General features: G+C 44.2%; 1 protein-coding gene across 1 annotated transcript in view; it reads left to right on the plus strand.

Moving 5' to 3' along the window:
* Window positions 1-26,705, plus strand: part of LOC124595357 (cardioacceleratory peptide receptor-like) — a 339,091-nt gene that overhangs the window by 219,935 nt on the left and 92,451 nt on the right. The window contains exon 3 of the mRNA XM_047134076.1: window positions 12,158-12,251. Within this exon, the coding sequence (XP_046990032.1) occupies window positions 12,158-12,251 (94 nt within the window). The remainder of the gene's footprint in view (window positions 1-12,157; window positions 12,252-26,705) is intronic.

The raw sequence follows: 26,705 nt of genomic DNA on the forward strand, positions 1-26,705 counted from the left end.
CGATATTCCGTAAGCTCGTATTTTTTTCACTAAACGTAAGTGCGGAACCGTATCAAATGCCTTCCTGAAGTCCAGGAATACGGCATCAATCTGCTCGCCAGTGTCTACGACACTGTGAATTTCTTGGGCAAATAGGGCGAGCTGAGTTTCACATGATCTCTGTTTGCGGAATCCATGTTGGTTATGATGAAGGAGATTTGTATTATCTAAGAACGTCATAATACGAGAACACAAAACATGTTCCATTATTCTACAACAGATTGACGTAAGCGAAATAGGCCTATAATTATTCGCATCTGATTTATGACCCTTCTTGAAAATGGGAACGACCTGCGCTTTCTTCCAGTCGCTAGGTACTTTACGTTCTTCCAGCGATCTACGATAAATTGCTGATAGAAAGGGGGCAAGTTCTTTAGCATAATCACTGTAGAATCTTAAGGGTATCTCGTCTGGTCCGGATGCTTTTCCGCTACTGAGTGATAGCAGTTGTTTTTCAATTCCGATATCGTTTATTTCAATATTTTCCATTTTGGCGTCCGTGCGACGGCTGAAGTCAGGGACCGTGTTACGATTTTCCGCAGTGAAACAGTTTCGGAACACTGAATTCAGTATTTCTGCCTTTCTTCGGTCGTCCTCTGTTTCGGTGCCATCGTGGTCAACGAGTGACTGAATAGGGGATTTAGATCCGCTTACCGATTTTACATATGACCAAAACTTTTTAGGGTTCTTGTTTAGATTGTTTGCCAATGTTTTATGTTCGAATTCGTTGAATGCTTCTCTCATTGCTCTCTTTACGCTCTTTTTCGCTTCGTTCAGCTTTTCCTTATCAGCTATGATTCGACTACTCTTAAACCTATGATGAAGCTTTCTTTGTTTCCGTAGTACCTTTCGTACATGATTGTTGTACCACGGTGGATCTTTCCCCTCGCTTTGGACCTTAGTCGGTACGAACTTATCTAAGGCGTACTGGACGATGTTTCTGAATTTTTTCTATTTTTGTTCCACATCCTCTTCCTCAGAAATGAACGTTTGATGGTGGTCACTCAGATATTCTGCGATTTGTGCCCTATCACTCTTGTTAAGCAAATATATTTTCCTTCCTTTCTTGGCATTTCTTATTACACTTGTAGTCATTGATGCAACCACTGACTTATGATCACTGATACCCTCTTCTACATTCACGGAGTCGAAAAGTTCCGGTCTATTTGTTGCTATGAGGTCTAAAACGTTAGCTTCACGAGTTGGTTCTCTAACTATCTGCTCCAAGTAATTCTCGGACAAGGCAGTCAGGATTATGTCACAAGAGTCTCTGTCCCTGGCTCCAGTTCTGATTGTGTGACTATCCCATTCTATACCTGGTAGATTGAAGTCTCCCCCTATTACAATAGTATGATCACGAAACTTCTTCACGACGTTCTGCAGGTTCTCTCTGAGGCGCTCAACTACTACGGTTGCTGATGCAGGTGGTCTATAGAAGCATCCGACTATCATATCTGACCCACCTTTGATACTTAACCCAGATTATTTCACATTCGCATTCGCTAATAACTTCACTGGATATTATTGAATTCTTTACTGCTATAAATACTCCTCCACCATTGGCGTTTATCCTATCCTTGCGGTATATATTCCATTCTGTGTCTAGGATTTCGTTACTGTTCACTTCCGGTTTTAACCAACTTTCCGTTCCTAATACTATATGCGCACTATTTCCTTCAATAAGAGATACTAATTCAGGAACCTTGCCCTGGATACTCCTGCAGTTTACCAATATTACGTTAACTTTTCCTGTTTTTGGTCTCTGAGGACGGACGTTCTTTATCAACGATGATAATGTCCTCTCTGGTAAGCCGTCAGGTATTTTATCGTTTCTCCCAAGGGGGGGTCCCTCTAACCTAAAAAACCCCCGTGTGCACGCCACACGTACTCTGCTACCCTAGTAGCTGCTTCCGGTGTGTAGTGCACGCCTGACCTGTCTAGGGGGGCCCTACAGTTCTCCACTCAATAACGGAGGTCGATGAATTTGCAACCATTATAGTCGCAGAGTCGTCTGAGCCTCTGGTTTAGACCCTCCACACGGCTCCAAACCAGAGGACCGCGATCGACTCTGGGCACTATGCTGCAGATATTAAGCTCAGCTTGCACTCCGCGTGCGATGCTGGTTGTCTTCACCAAATCAGCCAGCCGCCGGAAGGAACCAAGGATGGCCTCAGTACCCAAGCGGCAGGCGTCATTCGTTCCGACATGTGCTACTATCTGCAGCCGGTCACACCCAGTGCGTTCAATAGCTGCCGGAAGGGCCTCCTCCACATTACGGACGAGACCCCCCGGCAAGCACACCGAGTGCACACTGGCATTCTTCCCCGACCTACCCGCTATTTTCCTGAGGGGCTCCATAACCCGCCTAACGTTGGAGCTCCCTATAACTAATAGGCCCGCCCTCTGTGACTGTCGGGACCTTGCCGGAGAATCGGCCACTGGCCCAACAGGCGAGGCATCCTGTGGTGGCTCGGAAACGATGTCATCACCACTAGGAAGCACCCCGTACCCGTTGGAAAGGGGTAAGGCAGCTGCCACGCGACCAGATCCCACCTTCGCCTTTCGGCCAGGCACGCGAGAGCCCACCACTGTCCGCCATTCACCCTGGAGTGATGGCTGACCGGTAAGATGCTCACTGCCGGAAGACGCAGCGACATCCGGGGTTCCATGTGATTCCAAGGCCACCGAAGTAGGCATAGGTCTCACCACAGTTGCCCCAACGCCACTACGAGCCGACGCCTGCGCCTCGAGCTCGATGAGCCTAACAAACAAAGCCTCCACCTGCCCCCGAAGAGTGGCCAATTCTCCTTGCGTCCGCTCACAACATCCACAGTCCCTACACATGACTATGTTTACCCTACTCTATACGGTGACAAATTCCCAAGATAATCTTCTGATGAGCTACTCTGATAATCAAGAAACACTCACTGAAATACGAGACGCGAAAACTACGCTAGGTTTTCCCAGAAAAACTATTTAAAAGCTAAGCGCAGCAAATAAGTACAAAAACGCTTTATACAAACAGTACTCGCTGCTGCTGGTGCTCTCGCTCTGGCTGTCACAAGACAACTGCTGATTCAAGTGACTAGTGGCTAACGGCCGCGAAACAAACAAAAGACGGTTTTAGGGCGCTTTCTGTTCTAAACGATCAAGAAAACACTAAGAAATCTAACACGAAAACTACGTAAAGTTTTATCAAGAACTGTTAGTTACTATGCAGAGCAGATAAACACAAATAGAATCCCTTCCTTAGTGGAAGGTCGTAAACAAAATGCAAAATAAACGCTTTATACAAACAGTACTCGCTGCTGCTGGTGCTCTCGCTCTGGCTGTCACAATACAAGTACCGGAATAATAATTCTCATATAAACATTGAAAACCAAAAATATTTTGATACCTTGCACAATTTATGGACTATTTTATACACGAACAGACTTTTTTTTTTAAAAAGTGTTGTTGAGAAACATACTCCGTTAACAATCATGAAAACTTCTCTTATCAGACAGTGTGGAAGCGTACCTGGCATACCGGATCATTTTATTAAAAATTGTCAACTACCGTTGGTGGTGCGCTAGTGATGGCACTTTTATACGGTCTTCACCGGAATTTATTTCTGTATTATTTTCAATCTGATAAGTACAGTCTTGTGGAATCCTTATTAGACTTTTACTTGTCCATGAAAATAGACATCACAAACTTGAACAGGAGGTCTGCCTTTCGGAGGAATCGGTTTAATTGTATATATCGATGATATCTCGTCATCCTCAAAGATTTCGTCATATAATTCAGAATTTGCTTCTCCACCCCCAAAAGTCAGTTAATAGAAACTGTTCTTCTCCCAAATCAGACTTCAAATAACGGTTGAGAAAATCAATATGCAGTTCTGTCATTAGCTTCCCAGATTTAGAAGACGTTTTTACGACGTGGTTATATTTTGACGCATATTCATTTACTGTTTTTTACTCCCTCGAAATAAACAAATGCTAGAGGTAAGACTTTTCCAGAATGACTGAGAGCCTACTGAGAACAGTTACGAAAAAATCAAAGTAAAGAGTTAACTGAACGCATGATGGAATCCGCTGCGGTCTAAGCCATTTCGCTGTGCTGCCATAGCGTATGAACTGATCAGTATATGAGCTGCGTGTAACACTTTAGAGCCATTTTCCTTAGAATATTTTGTCTAGTGCACTTCACAACTTTTATGGGTGGACACTTCTGAGGTGTCCCACTAACCAGCGAAGTCTCATGCCGAACTGAATTTCTGAGACTGTAAGGCCCCTTGTAAGAGCGAAGACTATACGCCCAGATAGGCACCCTAACGTACTACATTAATATTGATATCAATTATAATAATTGAATTAGAAATTTTATATTAAATTAATTAAAGCAAATGGACTGATGTGGATGAAATAAGTGAATATTCAGGGATATGAAATGATACCTGTGCGAAAGGTTCAGATATACTGGCCCTGTAACCTGTAGTTACAGTTGAACATTTGTGCACGACCGGAACTATAACCTGGGTTTCCTTCTTATTGCGAGTAGTGACCTTTTTGCGTCACATCATATCTCTCAAATTAGATCGATAAAACCTTCACTCACCATTTTTACTGAAGTTGGTGGACAAATCACCTGACCGAACACGCCGAGCTAGCGTGCTGGCATCCTTCCGCTGTCGGAGGACGCCTCAAGGCCAGATTAAAGCTCTCACTGTCACTGACGTTTCTATCTGTGATTTCCGAACACTGCTATCGGAAGATCTCCCACGGGAAATGTGGGAATAGCTCCACTGGGCGATATCATAGATCTGCCTCATATTTTTAGTTGTCAGAACAGGTTTGATCAGTTCCATGTTCTTGTGCACGGGACACTCTGCTCGAGTAGATAGTTCATTTAGTAAGTGGTCAGTTTATCGATCATACAAACATGTTCCAGTGGGCAGAGTTCTCTGATTCCAAACGAGGGCGGCTCGTCCGGTATGTAAAGTGTTAAAGTACAAGATGCAGCATCCGTATAACGGTGTATTACCCAAACGCATCGCAACTCCGTGCTATACAAAGTGAGCGATTACCGTTATAGCCAACTACTACGGCACTGACATCGAAGCCACAATGCTTACATGCCTACAATGTCTAACGGAATGTACAGAAATGAACGTGTGTCATATCTTACTGCCTCCTAGCACTGAGAATGGATACGACTCAGTTGACGGCCAATAGTGGAGGTAGTTTTCCTAGTCCTGTTATTAGTGATTGAAATTTCAGCTTAAGCTATTCATTTTTTGCTATCAACATTCATAATTCAAAGAACCCTTCGACAGTTTTAGTGGTTGAGTCGTATAAAAACGACACCGTGCTCTTCCTTGTAAAATGGAAGGGCTATGAATGTAAGCTAACTGAGTCATTTGTAGAAATATCTCTGTCCCCCTTCCCCCACGGGGCTGGGTGCATGCTGTCAGATAAGCAAAGAGAGTGGAGTGGGGGGGGGGCAAATAATAGCTGATATATTCTCCACCGTTCTTGTTGTGTGGTGAACAGCTGATGATGAATGGTTGGCCAAGTGAGTTCGTAAAGTACATTCTAGAGCATCCTACTGATGTTTCCAGAATGAGATTTTCACTCTGCAGCGGAGTGTGCGCTGATATGAAACTTCCTGGCAGATTAAAACTGTGTGCCGGACCGAGACTCGAACTCGGGACCTTTGCCTTTCGCGGGCAAGTGCTCTACCAACTGAGCTACCCAAGCACGACTCAAGCCCCGTCCTCACAGCTTTACTTCTGCCTGTACCTCGTCTCCTACCTTCCAAACTTTACAGAAGCTCTTCTGCGAACCTTGCAGAACTAGCACTCCCGAAAGAAAGGATACTGCGGAGACATGGCTTAGCCACAGCCTGGGGGATGTTTCATATCAGCGCACACTCCGCTGCAGAGTGGAAATCTCGTTCTGGAAACATCCCCCAGGCTGTGGCTGAACCATGTCTCCGCAATATCCTTTCTTTCAGGAGTGCTAGTTCTGCAAGGTTCGCAGAAGACCTTCTGTAAAGTTTGGAAGGTAGGAGACGAGGTACTGGTAGAAGTAAAGCTGTGAGGACGGGGCGTGAGTCGTGCTTGGGTAGCTTAGTTGGTAGAGCACTTGCCCGCGAAAGGCAAAGGTCCCGAGTTCGAGTCTCGGTCAGGCACACAGTTTTAATCTGCCAGGAAGTTTCATCCTACTGATGTACCTGAGCGGGGGAGGGGGGGGGTGCATAATAATTTTATACTAACAGAAATCTGACAAGGCCGGGAACGACTGGAGAACCCGTGCAACAGGCCGACCGGCTTGGAGCGTTATAACGAGTCACCTTAGAGAAAACGAGTGGACAACAACAACTAGAGAACGACAAAGGTAACAGCGTGGCAGTATAATAAATCTTGCAAGTAAACCAAGGTCGAAACCTGAGACTTAGCGAATCACAGAACGCCGGTTTCCTGCGGATATGTCGTCGATATCGTTACACTTGATTGTTAAGACTAATGCTTCGTCCAATGGAATTCGGAAGCACGTTGTTAATCACAGCGCTTAATCGACATCTACTCCAATTATAAACAATAGTCTCACTTTATACTCCAGTACGTAGCTGCTCACATGTAGCGGATGATGTCAAATACAAATACACCGGAACGCATCGGTGCCCTTTCCCCTTGCCAGATTGACCCAAGATTCGGACAACTTGCGACCGGAAAGCAGAAGACACTACCAATACCTTCTGACCCTCGGAAACTAGTCTCTGACAACGAATTGAGAACCACAGAAAATTAGGCACACAGAATTAAGTACTTCAGTTTCATCCTAACATATCTCTCCAGTGGAATACTTCCTCCAGCTAGCTGTTAACTCAGCAACCTCAACATGTTTGCCTGGAACAATAACACCGCATCATTTGTCGAAAATCTCTAGACGAATCTGACTTTAAAAAGTTACCAATCTATCTTTCGGAAACTAAAGCTCAACCGAGATTCCGACGTGTCGAAAGTAACTTCCATCTCGCTTACCTTAAGATAAAAAAGCATTCCGAAGATCCTTCTTGGGCGCGCACGAGCGCTCACATACACACACACACACACATACACACACACACATACACACACACACACACACTAGAGAAGGGGGTATTCAATATGATTTTCGTTATAGCCCGTCAACGCATGTAATACTTATGTAACTGTGCAATGTCTGTGTTAAGAATTTGCGAAATCCGTCGTGGTTAAACTTCCTGTCCCTCAAAACTAAATGGGAGCGGGTCACGTCTTTGAGATCTACCCTTTAAATTGTAATTGCGCACGAAGTTACGTGGGCAACGCGAAATTACGGACCTAGGCCTAGATCCTACAGTGGAGAATCTGCTTAAAACTGAATCCTATTGACGCAATCTGATTCGAACAATAATTGTTTGAATATGATTTAATGTGATTGAAAGTAGCTACCTGTAAACTGGTTGATTGCATATAACTTAACGTAAGTGAGGGTATTGAACAAAAACACTGATTATTAAATACTCCAATCCCATTAAAACAACATAAAATTCAACTAAGAAAACTGTTACTATTTCGTTTATCGATATTCTGATGGGACTGTGCGGCTGGTCCCGGCAGAGGTTCGAATCCTCCCTCGGGCATGGGTGTGTGTGTTTGTCCTTAGGTTAATTTAGGTTAAGTAGTGTGTAAGCTTAGGGACTGATGACCTTAGCAGTTAAGTCCCATAAGATTTCACACAAATTTGAACATTTTTGATATTCTGATGGAAGATTAAGTGGATAGCAGTGTCCCCCTCTTCTCCCGTATCTGTGAATTTATTCTTACCCACTTGAAAATTTACACTCTAATAAAGAACAACTATAATTGAAATCTATATAATCTTGAAAACTCGTGACCAAAGACCTTCCTCTTCTCCACCTCCCTCTCTTCCGCCACCTCTCTTCTCCCCTCTTCCCCTCGCCTCTTCACCGCGTCTTCAATAATGGTGTGGCTTCATGTATCGACTTCACGAATATAACGCCATTAGTGGACAGTTTCAACGTTTGCTGCAATCACTGGGACACCAATATCAAACGTGTGGGGGGTACTCATATACGCAGTAACTTCCCAGATCTTATCCTGAAATGTACACAATATGAGTTAAAGCTCCCCATATTATAATCCGTCAGCGTACTATTAATAGTAGTCTTTTTGGATGACTTTTAAGCAAGACATAGTCAAGTGAAAAATATAACCATACATATCTTCGTAGCTTTTAGGCAGTATTAACTGTGATTCGCTATACATGAGTGGCAAAGGGGTAAGCTACTAATGTTGGATAAAGAATAAAATCAGTACACCCCTGAAGTTTGGTAATGGTAAGGACTAGAAAATACCACTTTATATGATACATGGCACAGGAACCCTCTTGTATGCCTGAAAAGAAAGTAATTTCGTAAAAGTTTTCAATTTTTTCCCTACATCTTTTTTCACAAACACTATTAGATCTTTGTTGCCTCGGACAGTTCCCTACATGCATGCGCCTTCAACCGCCAAATGTACTTTCATCCGCTTAATGTGTGCGGAACATGATCTTAGGTTATCGCGGTTAACTTTACGTCTTTCGCTTGAAATTCTGTCCTGTTTGTTTGTCAAATACAGGGTGAGTCACCTAAGGTTACCGCTGGATATATTTCGTAAACCACATCAAATACTGACGAACCGATTCCACAGACCGAACGTGAGGAGAGGGGCTAGTGTAATTGTTTAATACAAACCATACAAAAATGCACGGAAGTATGTTTTTAACACAAACCTACGTTTTTTTAAATGGAACCACGTCAGTTTTGTTAGCACATCTGAACATATAAACAAATTGTAATCAGTGCCGTTTGTTGCATTGTAAATGTTAATTACATACGGAGATATTGTAACATAAAGTTGACGCTTGAAACCTCCGACGTTCAGTTACGTGTTGTAACAAACACGGGCCACGGTCAGCGAGCAGCATCTGCAGGTACATGTTTACGATGACGACCGTGTTTACGAGTGTGCCATGTTGTGGTTTGGTCTAGCTGTCGAAGTGTTCGCTTGTAGCGCTTGCTGCTATTGTTATTCTGCAATCGTCTCCGCACGCAGACCAACTGTAGTACACCGTGTTACCAGACGTCTGTGATAGAGTAGTGTTGTAGGAACTGTGACCATGGTGTATTCGAACTCTGAAAAGGCGGAGATGATACTCATCTATGGCGAGTGTCGACGAAATGCAGCTGAAGCCTGCAGGGTGTATGCAGAACGGTACCCGGACAGAGAGCATCCAACGTGCCGCACATTGCAAAACATCTACCGCCAACTGTATGCAACAGGTACGGTCGTAGCACGCAAACGGGTCCGTAACAGGCCCGTCACAGGAGAAGCGGGTGCAGTTGGTGTGTTAGCTGCTGTTGCCATGAACCCACAGATGAGTTCACCGCTTTCACCCGTTTCATATGTCGCTACATCAGCAATTACATGGTGATGACTTTAATCATCGAGTGCAATTCTGTCACTGGGCATTAACAGAGAATGCGTCGCAGTTCTACCTGTTTACCGATGAAGCGGGTTTCACAAACCACGGGGCAGTGAATCTACGGAACACGCATTACTGGTCCGTGGAGAATCCTCGCTGGCTCAGACAGGTAGAGCGACAGCGACCGTGGACTGTAAATGTATGGTGCGGAATCATTGGCGACCACCTCATTGGTCCTCACTTCATTGCAGGGGCCCAAACTGCTGCAACATACATCGCGTTTCTACAGAATGACCTGCCAACGTTGCTCGAAAATGTCCCACTGGAAACGCGTCGACGTATGTGGTATCAGCATGAAGGTGCACCTGCACATTCCGCAATTAACACTAGGCTGACCCTTGACAGGATGTTCGACGGGCGTTGGCCAGCCCGTTCTCCTGATCTTACACCTCTTGACTTCTTTCTGTGGGGTACGTTAAACGAGAATGTGTACCGTGATGTGCCTACAACCCCAGAGGATATGAAACAACGTATTTTGGCAGCCTGCGGCGAAATTACACCAGATGTACTGCGGCGTGTACGACATTCATTACGCCAGAGATTGCAATTGTGTGTAGCAAATGATGGCCGCCACCACCTTGAACATCTATTGGCCTGACATGTCAGGACACACTCTATTCCACTCCGTAATTGAAAACGGAAGCCACGTGTGTACGTGTACCTCACCCCTCATGGTAATGTTCATGTGCGTCAGTGAAAAAGACCGATAAAAACGTGTTGGCATGTGGACGTAATGTGCTGTTCCAGTCTCTTCTGTACCTAAGCCCCATCGCCGTTCCCTTTGGATCCCTACGTAATTCGGTGCTCTCCGATACACACGATCGAACAGCGGAGGAGTGGTACTCAAGCGTCAACTTTAGGTTACAATATCTCCGGATGTAATTAACATTTTACAATGCAACAAACGGCACTGATTACGTATTTGTTTATATGTTCAGATGTGCTAACAAAACTAACGGGGTTCCATTTAAAAAAACGTAGGTTTGTGTTAAAAAACAATTTCCGTGCATTTTTTTATGGTTTGTATTAACCAATTACACTAGCCCCTCTCCTCACGTTCGGTCTGTGGAATCGATTCGTCAGTATTTGATGTGGTTTAGGAAATATATCCAGCGGTAATGTTAGGTGACTCACCCTGTATAATGCTGCTTGACAGCATAAAAAATGTTAAAAATCGCCATAGGAATTTTGCAGAAAATTATCACTTCGCTTCTTCTTAACTAGCATTATGTGCCCTATGAAAATGCATGTAACCCACCGAACACGAATGTTTCTGCATCTCAGTCGTTCCATTTTTGTTAACTCACACACTTTTACCATACTTATTTGTGTCATCTGCGTCGTATTCATCAATGAATGCTGTACTTTCATGTGATGTGATGTTGTCTGAGCTACTAGGATGTAATTACTTCTGAATAAACCACTGGCTCTACCTACGAAACGTCCATTTTCCTAAACATTATTAACGAAATTTAATGGGTTGTGAATTGCATTTTGATCGACGTTTGTACGAGGGGGCGCTGAAAACTTATTCTTCCGAATTTTTATTCTGTTCTCAATATCGTCTGAGATATTAATGTCATGTATGTTACATTGTAGACTCTCCCGCATCACTGACGCAAGTTGAAACCCTCTGCCGCTCAAGGGCTCCGAATTGTAGCGTGGAACATAACGGTGTGTAACTATGTCAGTGCGTGAAAAAGCGCGTTGTAATCGAGTTTCTAAAGGCAGTAAACGTACCTCCAATTGAAATCCATAGAGAAATGAAGGCTGTGTACGGTGACGATTGTATAGATACCAATAATGTGCGACGCTGGGTTGTTCGTGCTCATCATAAAGAAAGCAGTGGTGTTAAAAACTTAGTCCCATCCGATTTTCACCTGTTTCCAAAACAGAAAGAACGCCTCCCAGTTCTTAACTTCGATAGTAATGAAGCGGTACAAGAAAATGTGAGCTGGTGGCACTGTCGACAAAGTCAAACATTCTACAGTGACGGTATCAACAAACCAGTCTCTCTTTGGGAGAAATATGTTTTTCGCCAGTGAGACTAGATTGCGAAAAAAAACTTAACATAATTTTAGCGTTTTGCACATTACTGTAGAATACATATTGTTCTCAACTCTCAAAATGCAGAATAAATGCAAAAATATTGATTCACTAAGTTCAGTTTACGTTCATTAGCAAGTGTATTAGAGATTTTGATGCATTTCCACATATTGAGTATTTTCATTGGGTCTGCATCTGTTAGTCAGTTCTGTGGGAGAGGAAGAATCACCGAACAGAAACAGTTTTTCTGTAGATAAATTCGCAGACCGGTTTCGGGAATTCACAGTACCATTATCAATGCTGTAGGGTGCGCCAGAATGACTTAGTGCCAAGTAGCAGAGCCACCGCTACAAATTTCTGACGAAACCCGCCGCCTGCTGCGGTCGGTGCTCAGGTACGATGTGAATGTAATGCAGCACGACATAAACGCAGCCGTGTGTGTGTATGTGTGTGTGTGTATCTCACAGATTGGTCGGTAGTGAACTAGTGGTGTGTGTCTGTGTGTGTTGCAGGCGGTCGTGACGTACTCGTCGACGTACGTGCTGGTGGCGCTCAGCATAGACCGCTACGACGCCATCACGCACCCCATGAACTTCTCCGGCAGCTGTGAGTACTGGCGCTTCTGCGATGTGACGTCAAAGGTGGAAACTCATTTGTTACATATGAAGGCAGTACTGCCGCGAAGAAGCATTACAAAGTAGCAGATTTATTTTCAATGAAACATTTACTACATTCCTGTTACTGGAGAACAATCACCACATCGTATTAGAATGAAGAACAACATGTCGAATCGTTTTCCATTCTCCCGATACCAGAAACTACTATGCATGTGTAAATACTATATAATCTCTTAACAAAGTGTTTACGCTAGCTTAAATTTACAGATGGAAATCCTGAATTTCACAGTACCTCAAAATACTCATCAGTATCTATACTGCAACAACCATTTTTTACGAAATTTGTTCGTGAAGTGAATTATAACAAAAAATTGATTTAGGTAGTATAATACAAATTTTGCCTTGCGATGAATATAGGGTTTCTCCTGACATGTGAATGAAATCTCGAGACTATGGAACATTTCGTTTTTAACAAATCATTCTTGCAACCTCTTTTTAGGATTCCGCGCCTCAATCTGTAAAAATGGAAACCTTGCAGAATCGCTTCGTTGTTCTGTCTGTGTCGCGGTCCAACTGTTGAGAAACATTTTCATCGGGAACGAGTAGACATATCGAGTTCAAATTTATATCACACGTTAAGGTCTTTGATCTCTTGGTGGTGAAAAAATTTTAAGCTTCTAAGTCATTGCAATCAAAAGATACGGTCATTTATGTGGCATATTTTGATACTCGAAAACAAACTAATCAAAAACTATAGCGTATTTCCCGGTGACCCAGAATCATGAAATTCGGCTAGAAGCGCGGTTCTACAGCATGAGTTAAGGAAAAAACACGAAACTGTTAATTTCAGATTCTATCACACGAAAAACAATATTTCTTTTGGTATTTGCTATCCGACTTCAAACTTGAGATTAAAACATCCTCTTCTCGCGTAGTGGCCGCGTGGTTAAGGGCACCATGCCACGGACTGAGCGGCCTCTCCCGCCGGAGGTTCGAGCCCTCCCTTGGGCATGGGTCTGTGTGTTGTACTTAGCATAAGTTAGTTTTAGTTGGTTTAAGTAATGTGTAAGTCTAGGGACCGATGACCTCAGCAGTTTGGTCCCTTAGGAATTCACACACATTTGAACATTTGAACATTTGTTCAGTTATTGCGTTTAACCAGTTGCAAAGAATGCTCTATAGTTTTGGAATCTCACTGTTTGTAATATTTGTAATAATTGCATGTGTGAGTAATAATCGTTGAAAACGACTGGTCGATTATAAATGTGTCGGTTACTATTTTTACTTCGACGATCATGGCGGCATGGCTTTAACATCTGATAAAATAACGTTGCTGTACAAATTCCTCCAGATAACATTCGAGTTTAGGTGAGGGAAGGCTTCCTACAGGGACCTTTTTTTTCAGTATAAAATGTTAGCTCTATTGCGAATTATGGTTCTTGCGTATGCAACTGGGCTCGAAAAAATATTATTTCGTGTGTGTTAAGACTTTTGGTAGCGGGGTTATGTGGCAGAGGGTCCCCTGTACCACTATTAGTCATTTCCTTTCCTGATTCACTCCCAAATAGAGCGAGAGAAACGACTGACTATATGCCTCCATATGAGCCCTAATTTCTTTTATCTTCTTGGTCCTTACAAGGAATATATGTTAGCGGCAGTAGAATCGTTGGGCAGTCAGCTTCAAATGCCGATTCTCTAAATTTTCTCAGTAGTGTTTCTCGAAAAGAACGTCGACTTTCCTCCAGGGATTCCTATTTGAGTTCTCGAAGCATCTCCGTACCACTTACGTGCCGCTCAAACCTACCGTTAACAAATCTAGCAGCCCGCCTCTAAATTGCATCAGTTTCTTTCTTCGGTTCGACCTGGTACGGATCCCAAGCACTCGAGCAGTACTCAAGAATAGGTCGCACCTGCGTCGTATATGCGGACTCCTTTACAGCTGAAACACTCTTTCCTAAACTATCCCAATAAACTGAAGTCAACCATTCGCCTTCCCTACCATAGTTCTCACATGCTCCTTCCATTTCATATCGCTTTGAAATGCTACGCTCAGATATTTAAGCAACTGTGCCAGCGGGACACGTAATACTACATCCTAACGATACAGGTTTGTTCTTCCTACTCATCCGCGTTGTCTGTGGTTCCCCCCCGCCATTACATTTTGTGCACGCAGTTAATAAGAAGAGATTTGTAATTTTGTCTTAGATCTGTGAGGTTTAGACGAGCGGTTCTCAGTTTTAGGCGCAGCAAACCATTTTAAAAATATTTCCCCTCATAATAAACGAGCGCACCGCACATCGGATGCCACCTGCTATGGCAAAAGGAGCTGGAAATATCTCTGTATTGGAACGCAGTTTGCTTAATACTAAGTTTCTTATTGTTTGCTCATTTTGCAGCAAGTTCAGCTGCCTGTCGCAGTACAATTTGACGTTGGCTCCAGTCTTCATCAGCGTGTCAGCTTAATTTCGTGTCGACATCTTTTCGCGCATTCTCCCAGGTATATTCCAAGGATTTCGTGGCAGCTGCTTTGTTGATACCAATCAGAATGGTCTGTGTTACTGATATCGCTAACGGTGTGCAGCAGGAAGGTTTTTTTCGTTTATCTAACCAAGCTCCCGTTGGAGGAATGGTTGCTTAAATTCCTCTGCGCGAGATGTCATTAGTTTACGGGACCAAAATGCAGGACTGTGCTGAGAATTCACAGGATCAACGTAGAAAACAGGTTCACCGGTTCATGGAATTTCATGCGTAGAGTTTCGCAAGATAAATTGCTGAAAAATTGTTTTACATCTTCTGCACGTTTGTGAATAAGCGCGAACTCAGATCGGAACGTAATAATAAATAATATCTTTACTCTGAACAAAAAAAAAAAATATCAGTAGGAGAAATAAAGGTAGCGTGTTGGATCCCAAACATGTTCGAGCATCTGTATAATGAAACTGTGGTTATATTGACATTCCATACGGTGCATTTCCACTTCCTTTGATCCTCCTCAGCGCGCTACCCACGCGTTTATCAAGACGTTGTGACGCTCTATCTGTCCTGCACGTATGGTGAGAGTTCCCGTGACGAGGTATTACAGTTTAGATTGTAAAATCGTGATTCTATAGTACACTCTCAAATCACCTTCGATAGCACTTAGAGGTTTCTTACATCAGTACGTGATACCGACTCACAACGCGGCTGCCCGCACATACTAGATGAGCTTCTGAGGCACACACTTATGTACCGTAGCTATCATCACTCATCAGAGATGGGCCTGGTGGTGTAGCGTTAAAGTGAGTGCCTGGAAACACAAGCCGCGGGATCGAATCTCTGCCAGAGCACAGAAATTTTCAGCATTGAGTCGCCTGGAATCACAAGTATTTCGGATTCAACGTTGCATAGTAGGTCACGTTTCTCGGTTGGATAACTATCAGTCGTCTGACAAAAATGGTTCAAATGGCTCTGAGTACTATGGGACTTAACATCTATGGTCACCAGGCCCCTAGAACTTAGAACTACTTAAACCTAACTAACCTAAGGACATCACACAACACCCAGTCATCACGAGGCAAAGAAAATTCCTGACCCCGCCGGGAATCGAACCCGGGCGCGGGAAGCTAGAATGCTACCGCACGAGAGTCGTCTGACAAATCTTGCACTCGTCAGTGAAGAGAACCAGATAATTATGATTCAGGATTTCACTTTTCTTGCACACTATTGTGCTGGGAGTGTTGCACTGTGGGTATAGACATCGAATTGGTCATCTGAAGACGGTTGAGTACTGTCCGGATCGACTTATCCCTCGCATTTGTCTCTTAAAACGCATCATGCGCTTCTGTGGCGGTTATGCGGACCGTGGGCGACCACTGCAAGACAGTACTTCTTCAATGTCCTCTGTGTCAGGATGAAGGCTGGATGTTCGATTCAGTCCGTGTTTAGCACGTCTATCGGGTGGGCGGGCAACTTTTAGTACTAGAAGGCCTTGTTGAAGTAAAGTAACACTGCACTCTCGGTGTAATCTTGAGATGACTCTTCGAGGCACGTTGACAGAATGAAGAGTGTACGGAAGCAGCTTTGTCCTGTTCAGAATGGGAAACAAAATACGCTCTACTAAACTGCGCAAATCCTGATGTTGGTTGTATTCTCGAGCGCTCAAAACTGTGAGCAGGCCACTTATTTGATAACCACCCTTTAAATTTCAGTTGTGCGCAAAGTTAAATGGATAATGAAATTGCGGCCCTCGGCACAGACGTTAAGGTGGGGAATTTACATAAATCAGAACGTGACTGACGCTGTCTTGGTGGAGAAATATTTACTTGTGTATGGTTTACTGTGACTGAAACACAGCTTGATTGGATCTAACTTAATATTGCGAAGGTAACAAAATACTCAAATTTATTCATAAAAACATCTATTAAATCACATGTAAATTCTACAATGAAAACAATGACAATTGTGTTTCCAAACTCAGTTGTAAGTTTAACTGGATAGCAGCGATACCTGTCCATCTATGAATTTACTGCTTGCTCACTTGAAGATTTACACTCTAATAAAGTGGAAAAATAATTTCAGTCTACATAATAATGTAAATTTCTGATCAAAACAGTGACAAAGTTGGTGACCGTCCCGAGACGTTCACATATTCAGTATAGGTGTCAAACTGAGACAGGCGATCGTCCTGCTTTCCGAAAGTGTGATGTCACACTGAAATACGCTTCTGGTGCTGCGAATTATGCTGGGCATAAAGATGGAAGTGAGCACCACGCTGTACGCTACAGAACTGCTGGGACGACGATGACGTGCATCCTGTCGCAACTCTAAGATGTTTCAAACACAACCGCAAGGCAACGAAAAGTCGATTCGTCTTCTATCGCTACCATCCACGGATTCAATCCTGACATCTCCACGACTGAAGCACCAGACGATGCCGACGCCTCAGTGAACGAATCACAGCTTGATACGGACTCTACCACGACCAAGCCCGAAGTGTTTCTTGTGGCGCTCACTTACAGGGTGTGGTAGATAAGTAATGAGACTCAGTCTAGAAATACAAATTTATTGATCCAATTTGTACAAAACGTTAATATTCTTCAAAGTACTCGCCTTGGGCGTCGACACAACGTTGCCAACGCGTTTTCCAAGCTTCATAGGCCCCACTGTAGTCCGTTTGAGTTATCGCAGTTAGTACCTTCGTGACAGCACGTTGGATGTTCGGAATATCGTCGAAATGATGACCCTTCAGGCATCTTTTGACCTTCGGAAATAGGAAGAAATCAGGAGGACTCAAGTCAGGGCTGTATGGTGGCTGTGGCAAAACTTCAACTCCAATTCGGGTCAAGTAGGAGGTCACGAGGAACACTGTGTGCGCCGGAGCGTTGTCGTGGTGGAGACGCCAGCGTTGAGCAAGGTCCTGTTGCTTCCGTTTGACGGCTCTGTGCAATCGCTGAAGGACTTCTTTGTAGAATTCGGCATTGACAGTCTTCCCCTGAGGGACAAACTCTTTGTGAATTAACCCCCGCTTGTCGAGAAACACAATCAGCATTGTCTTGATGCTGACTTTGACATTCTTGCTTTCTTCGGCCGCGGGGATGCCGGTGTGTGCCACACCGAGCTCTGGGCTTTCATCTCCGGGTCGTACTGGAATGTCCACGATTCGTCGCCTGTTACTACGTTGTCTAAAAAGTGTGGATTATTTTCCAAATCATTCAACATCTCACGGCAAACGTCCACTCGTTGTTGCTTTTGTTCGGCGGTGAGCACTCGGGGAACCAATTTTGCGCAAACTTTGCTCATCATCAAATCTTGCGTAACAATTTGGTGAACCGTAAATTTATTCATGGAGACCTAATCGGCGATCATTTTGAGACTTAAACGACGGTCGGAGTCCAGGAGTTCTTTCACTTTGGCCACCGTTTCATCCACACGACTCCTTGAAGGGCGTCCAGATCGTTCCATGTCTTCAACGGATTCCCTCCCGTTTTTAAATTCATTAAACCACCGGAACACTTGAGCTCTTGATAGGGAGTCTTCTTTGTAGGCCTCCGTAATCATAGCAAAAGTTTCCGAAGCAGTTTTGCCCAAGCGAAAGCAAAATTTGATTGCATACCGCTGTTCTATCGAGCGATCCATCTTCAGCGTTTTCACAAGTGTCACGGGCACACAAACAACGTAATACGCGAAGCTCGACCCTCACTGTACCAGAGCTCCGACGCGACTGCGAACCGGTTCTATTGTTAGCTCAGATCCCCCACCACGTGACGTACAGGTGGAGACCGCCCTGCGAGCGACTGGGGCGCCGCGCGGCGGCCAGTCTCATTACTTATCTACCACACCCTGTATGTGCTCCTAATAAAAACAAATGGCTCCAAGCACTATGGGACTTAACATCTGAGGTCATCAGTCCCCTAAAACTTAGAACTACTTAAACCTAACTAACCTAAGGACATCACAAACATCCAGGCCCGAGGCAGGATTTGAACCTACGACCGTAGCAGCAGCGCGTTTTCGGACTGAAGCGCCTAGAACCGCTAGGCTACTGCGGCCGGCTGCTCCTAATCCTTTCCTGCCAAACAGTGATAGTAGACAATTCCAAAACTAAGTAGCATTGCTGCGCGAAGGTTCCCTACAACTACATAATTCCGTCAAAATGGCACTTCTCTTTCAGGCGACAATCACAACATGAACATGTTCCCCGCAACCAAAAAACATTGACTTCAGTGATGCATTCTCCATGTCACACACTATTACGCCAGTCGCGCGTTCTCCCTCCCGCCTATTTCATCAGCATTGTCACTGAGACTTAAGAAATAAAGAAAGAGACTGTTTCCTGTTGCCCACGCTTTCTACAAGCGATAAATGTTTGTCTTCAAAGAAGGTCCGCAAGTACAGGTGGACAATATTTTCCAACCCCTCGAGACAGCGGCTTCAGCCTCCGTTGTAAGATTTCACCATCCGCCTGGTCGGTCGGTCTTTACTCGCGGCCGGTCCTATTTGGCAGTAGCGTTCCCTGCTCACCGTCTCAAATCCAACGTGCTGCTTATTCGCTTGTGCACCAAAAACTTTCACATAAACGCAACGTGTTAATATAGCACAGAAATAAAAATAACAGCACCGTACTACCAGTCAACGTGATTCCAATTCATGAACGAACGTTCTCATACCGATTTAACCTGTTGTCAGCCCTTGAATTACAAAATAATATTAATTTTGATGAAAACGACCTGCAAAATTGCCAGCCCGAGATTCAACTGCACTTAAAATGTAGGTTCACTTGTACACTGAAGAGCCAAAGAAACTGCTACGCCGCCCGGTGTGGCCGAGCGGTTCTAGGAGCTTCAGTGTGGAATCTCGCGGCCGCTACGGTCGCAGGTTCGACTCCTGCCTGGGGCATGGATGTGTGTGATGTCCTTAGCTTAGTTAAGTTTAAGTAGTTCTAATTTCTAGGAGACTGATGACCTCCGGTGTTAAGTTCCATAGTGCTCAGAGCCCTTTGAACCATTTTAAACTGGTACACCTGCCTAATAGCGTTAGGTCCCCCGCGAACAGGCAGAAGTTCCGCAACACGACGTGGCATGAACTCGACTAATGTGTGAAGTACTGCTGGAGGGAACTGACACCATGAGTCCTGCATGACTCATTTCTCTTCAATATTGAATGAAAATTTTCATATACCACTGGTATTTTAAAATGCTGATGTGTATTGGCGAGACTGTAACCTTTCTGGAATGTTTCTCAAAATTAACCAATATATGACATGGTGCATCAGTTTTTCCAGCTACTGACCTGTCCCCGTCGACCGGCGTTTTATACTATTAACGAAGATCTTTTTAAAAAATGGTTTCTTGATGTTCACTAACAGCTAAGCACATTGACTTAAGAGAATCAACGGGAATATAGTTACACGTTTTAAATAAGATTACTGACTAGTTAAATTCTCTCAGTGTTGTTTCTGTAATCACGTTCTATGTACCTTCATAGCGTGCCTTTACAGTACGATTCTCTGTCATGTTCCATTCCGTTTCTGCAGTTGTTTATATACTTTTTAAGCTTAATCTAATCCATAAACAAAAGTGTGATCATTCTCTATCGATAAATGTTGCAGTGTTATGTTTCCAACTTCCACCGCCAAGCACGATATACACTGAAGAGCCAAAGAAACTGGTACACCTGATTAATATCGCTTAGGGCACCCGCGAGCACGCAGAAGTGCCGCAACACTACGTGACATAGGCTGGACTAGTGTGTTAAGTAGTGCTGGTGGGAATTTACACCATGAATACTGCAGGGCCGTCCAAAATCCGTAAGAGTAAGAGGGGATGGAGACCTCTTCTGGACAACACGTAAGAAGGCATCCCAGATATGCTCAGTAATGTTCATGTCTGGGGAGTTTTCTGGCCAGCGGAAGTGTTTAAACACAGAAGGGTGTTCCTGGAGGCACTGTGTAGCAATTCTGCACGTGTAGGGTCTCGCTTTGTCGCGCTGGAATTGCCCAATAGACAATGGACATGATTGGATGCAAGTGATCAGACAAAATGCTTACGGACGTGTCACCTGTTAAAGTCTTATCTAGACGTATCAGGGGTCCTATATCACTCCAACTGCACCCCCTCCCCTACACCATTACATAGTCTGCACCATCTTGAACAGTCCCCTGCTGCCATGCAGTGTCTATAGGTTAATGATATTGTCTCCATAGCCATACACGTCTATCCGCTCGATACAATTTGAAACGGCACTCGACCGCCCAGGCAACGTTTCCAGTCATCAACAGTCCAGAGTCGGTGTTGACGGGCCCAGGCGAGACGTAAAGCTTTGTGTCGTGCAGTCATCAAGGGTACTCGAGTAGGCCTTCGGCTCCCAAAGCCCATATCAATGTTGTTCCCTTCAATAGTTCGCACGCTGACACTTGTTGATGACCCAGCACTGAAATCTGCAGAAATTTATGGAAGGTTCGCCCTTCTGTCACGTTGAACGATTCTCTTCAGTCGTCGTTGGGCCCCTTCTTGCAGGATCTTTTGCCGGCCGCAGCCATGTCGGAGATTTGATGTTTTACCGGATTTCTGATATTCACGGTACACTCGTCAAATGGTCGTACGGGAAAATAGCCACTTCATCGCTAGCTCGGAGATGCTGTGTCCATAGCTCGTGCGCCGATTATAACACGACGTGTAAACCCAGTTATATCTTGCTAACCTGCCACTGTAGCAGCAGTAACCGATATAACAACTGCGCCAGACACTTGTTGTATTACATAGGCGTTGCCGACCGCAGTGCCGTATTCTGCCTGTTTACTTATCTCTGATTTTGAATACGTATGCGTATACCAGGTTCTTTCGCGCTTCAGTGTATTGACCAGTAGCGTTCCCTGCTCACTGTCACAAATCCAAGGCACTGTTTATTCGTTTGCGTACCAAAAACTTTCACAGACCACTGAGCCCTTCAACGTGTTAATAAAGGACATAAATGAAGATAACAGCGCCGTAGTACCAGTCACCGTGAATCCAATTCATGAATAAACGTTCTAATACCGATTTACCCTGTTGTCAGCCTCTGAATTACAAAATCATAGTAATTTTGATGAAAAATCCATACAGAATTGCCTGCCGTGATTAAGCTGAACTGAAAATGTAGATTCACTTGTACCTCCCTTGTACAAAGACGTAACGATTCGCTGTGGCATTTTTTCTGTTCTACTTCGTATAGGTAGACAGTTTATGACCATTTGCGCTAGAGATTCCTGAGGTCGATAATGGTAGAGTTCACTAAGTGAACGGCTAACAAAAAACAAGTCTAGAGCATAGAAAAGTCATCTTAAGTGTCCAAGGAGCAAACGTAATACAAGCTAGGTAAAAACTTCCCTGCTGAAAGATACGTGCTTAATGCTTCAGTGAACTAGCGAGACCGAGTGGCGAGTGTGGGGCTGTAGTATTTGCAGGCAGTCTCGCCTCAGTGCGGGCTCTACGTGACACGTCTGCTATGGAGTCGCCTAGCGCGGGAACCAGCTGCGGCTGGAGTACGTGGTGCGAGTGTATCTGACCTGTTCTCCATATCGATATTCGGGCTACTTAGGGAACCCGAACCACTGCCGGATGCTAAGGTATTCAGAGTATTGAGAATTTGAAAAAAAAATATGTATCTCATGAGAGTGGTGAAAAAAAGTGTTTAATAATTTATTTAGTGTCGTTCTTAAGATGTTAGCTGTAGAGTCTTTTCAGATTTTTATTACACTAGTCGAGTAGCAACTTAAGAGAGTATTGCTCTCTTGTTACACATCTGACGCTATAAGAGCTACCGAAACTGGACTTTAAAATCAAACTCTAAGGATACAAGATCCCTGATTTCGGACACTTACTATTTCTTCTGCACTTCACTTTTTATACAGGGTGTTACAGATGTAAGTGTGAAAGAGGACGGCGTACTAAACAATATTACATCAGTATTTTTGCAGACTAATACTTATAGACATTACAAGACGTAATGTTTTAGAGTGGTTAGTGTCTCCAAGTATATGTGGCAAGAGCATGCCAATAATGCTTATTTTCCCATGAGCTGCACATCAGGTGAATTGTCTACATGTGTACGCAAAATGGTTGGTCTATGCTGACAGGCACAGTCGACATACGAGGAGAGCACAGCATGTGCCGTAACATCAAAAATTCGCTCAGTGGAAGAGGAGCCAAAATAAGCGAATACGTGTCTGACCCTATCCGTAGATACTCGACCGTTTCTGAGAAGACAGCGGCGAAAAATTTTCGACGTAATTTATGTGCCTTTGAGCGAGCAAATGGTTTAAACGAATTGGTGGCACAGTGGCTAGCATCGCAGCCTCATTATTTTTATTTTTACTTTTGTTTTTGTTTCTGTTTATCTACCCATGTGTGTACACGAATCTCTACCAATGCATATCGAAATAGCGCTGTTTTATTTTATCTATTAATATTATGCCTGGTGAATAAAAACATAAATGAATGAAGAAACTGTTTGAAATTGTTTTCGGTGAAGTTTCTGTTGTGTATCTTGATCCGTAATGAGCTGCAAGCGCCAGTTTTCGGAAAAGTGATCCGTTATGGGTGGTTTGCCGAGAAATTGTTACCAACGCGTGTAATCTTCAACAATGTTAACATTTATTTCCCGAGAGTGATTTACGCAAAGAAATGTCGCTGTAGCAAACTTGCCTTCGCGTGATGCTCGTGGTGTTCCGGATTTCTGTGTTTCGAATGTCTCTGTCATCGGTGTAATCCAAGGAATGCACAAAATCTTGTTGAAGGATAAACATGAGAATGTAATTTATGAATTAAGAACTGATAAAAGAATGAAATAGAAGAATATGAGAATTTAGAAAGATTTTACAGTCAGAAAATACCACACACATACACACACACACACACACACACACACACACACATATATATATATATATATATATATATAACAGATGACAACGGGAAACCTAGGTGTAATTTTACAATTATAACACTCTGGAAGCCCCTAACTTGGTAAGATACGTTCGTGTAGTAATCTTGTACGGACATGAGTAGATAAATGAAAAAAAAAGAATAATCGGGTTTAGGTCAAGGGACGCACGATTGTGTACGGATAAGCCGAAACACGTGTTCGTTTATTTTGACTCCTCTTCCACTGAGTGAAAATTCTGGGAATCGACTTATGGCACCTGCCATGTACTCTTCGTTGCTGATGCAGAACGACCGCGCAGAAAACTCAGTTCATAAAATTAGTGGGAAGACTGTTCGACGCAGAGAAGAAACAATCGATACAGTGATGTTCATACAAGTTGAGGTAGCACATATAACAATATCTGCACTTGCACTCTTTACACCGTATATATTAGTGGCCGACAACCTCTCAACCAACCATCTTACGAAGAGCTTAGAAGAGTTATTATTAAAACCTCGTAATACTGCTCTTCCATTGCCCTGTAGGAAACTATCATACATCCGTCCAGTAGTTCGTGCTCCAGTACTTGCACACAAGACACTGTATTCACACCGTGTATAGGTTCTTTATGTATGTGGTGAGCATTTCCTGAACGCCAGTGTTGATTGTGCTGAGTGTTTATATCGCCCGATTAACGCAGCCATACTTCTTTAACAAACAGAGCATTTCAGGGTCAACCTTTACACACACACACACACACACACACACACACACACACACACACACACAGCTATAGACAGTAGCAGTACTGGCGAACAACGGAATCTAAACTGGTCAGCCGATGTACACCGTTACTTCATAAGGTGTCATCTTGAGTGTGTGCACATCTCTTAGCAGATTCTGTTGGCAAAGCAAAGTTAAGCGCTAAATGGTGCAACCGTTTTCTCCGACTTCTTTCTACGACCGCTCCTAGTCCAGCTACCCAAGCCACTTTCCAGAGTTCGGAAGAAGAACTTCAGCGTACGCAGCGATCAGACCCCGCTTTCCCGTATTGGTTCCCGCGCAACCTCGGACGCAAGCTTGCGTGGTACGTGAAGCACTCTACATTATTATCGCACTATGTACTTAAATCCATTCGATTCCTCTTGCGATGGCGCTTACAGTCGCAGCACACTACTGGAACGCCATTGCCAGTTCCGTTTCATACGATCTGTCCAGTGACACCGCCAATCGAGTTTAAAGACGTGGCGAACATTGAATATCACTCTTCCTGTTATGAGGAGCCTCTGGAGGATAGAAGAGGGGGACAGTGCATTTATTTATCACCCATTGATACCTATTAATCCGGCTTCCACACAGCAAATGTTTCTGAATAAGTGATGGAAGGATCAATTTATTTTAAATGTTCCGCGGTGACCAGAGACTCAGCCCCATCCTGCATGAGCTATACCAACCTTGGAGTAGTTTAGTTGTTACAGAGCTAACGGAGATGCCAGTGCGTGTCATCCTGCAATTGGCAGATATACGTAGGTTGGAACTTAAATAGTGGCAACACCGCTGTGGAGACACTATGCAATGGAATCTACTATTGTCGCTGATAGCACACGTTGTTGACATACGTACCTTACCTCCGAGCAAATGGTCTCGCCCGTCCCCCGTCACTAACGTGCGCACAATCGAGGGAAAAACAGTCACTAGTGAGCGAGCGGTCTAACGTAACGGTGTCACTATGTTTTCGAAACAGGAACAACGGATTGAATGTGCCAGAGGTCGTAAGCATGACAGTGTAGTCAAGGTCTTCAAGAGGCGTGCGAGGAATCGGCCGTACAAAACAGTGGCACGATGGATAAAAGCCTTCAACGGAAGTCAGCAAACAGTGGCCGATATGCATCGGGTAGGTCGTCCTAGCGTCTCTGAAGAAGAAGTGCATGCTGTTGCCGCTTTAGTGGACAGTGATCGACGTCATACGATTCGCGAACAAGCCCACGAAACCGGATTAGCGCATACGACTGTGCTTCACATCCTGAAGGAACGCCTGGGCGTGCGAAAAATTGCATCACGAGGGCTTCCGCTTGAATTGACGGAAATGCATAAACGGATGCGTTACGACGCTGCTCAGACGCACTTGGAGCGCTGTGAGCGCGAAGGAGAAGCTTTCTTACGCCGTATCGTAACACTGGATGAGACGTGGGATACATCGTACGAGACAAACCGGAAACGCCAATCCAACGAATAGCGTCATAACGGGTCGCCGCGAAAGTCGAAAGAGCGTCAGAGCGCCAGTATGGCGAAAGTTATGGTGATTCTCGTGTACGGCTGTGATGGTGTTATCCTAACGCAATACCTTCCTCCACGGAAGACCGTCAATACACAGTATTACTGTTCGTTTTTGGAGCATCACCTGTGACCAGCTTTGCGAAAGAAGCGGCGATGCTTTCTGCGCAACCCAACCATCATTTTGCACGACAATGCGCGGGCGCATACAGCGCACGCTGTGACTACTCTGTTCGGTCGATGGGACTGGGAAGTACTGTACCATCCACCATATTCCCCGGAATTAAGTCCTTGTGATTTTGATTTGATTCCGAAGATGAAAGAACCACTTTGTGGCATTCGCTTCAGAAATGTTCCAGAGGTTCGACAGCCAGTAGACCGTTCCATTCGCACCATCAACAGAACAGTCTCTGCTAACGGTATATTACGCCTTCCACATAGCTAGCAACGAGGTCTACACCATGCTGATGACTACTTTGATGGACAGTAACAGGTGCAAACATGTAACTCTTTTGTATCGGTTGTGAATAAATAGTTGCCTCTATAAGTTCCAACCCTCGTATGAATGGGTGGTGTCTGTTCTTTCGGACATGTCTGAAAGAACAGACGCCACTCATTCATAGAATTGATTCGTCTCGATGGATAATGAATCAACTATCTTTAGTGAGGGTGCGCAGTTATGTTCTACCTCCACTGGGAATATCAAAGTATGCCAAGGGGCAACACCTCCTGACAGGCGGCGACACACAGTTCACTGGAGGGAATACAGGGCTGATGTATGAGCACTGCA

Source organism: Schistocerca americana, chromosome 2 (assembly GCF_021461395.2).
Source record: "Schistocerca americana isolate TAMUIC-IGC-003095 chromosome 2, iqSchAmer2.1, whole genome shotgun sequence".
NCBI lineage: Eukaryota > Metazoa > Arthropoda > Insecta > Orthoptera > Acrididae > Schistocerca > Schistocerca americana.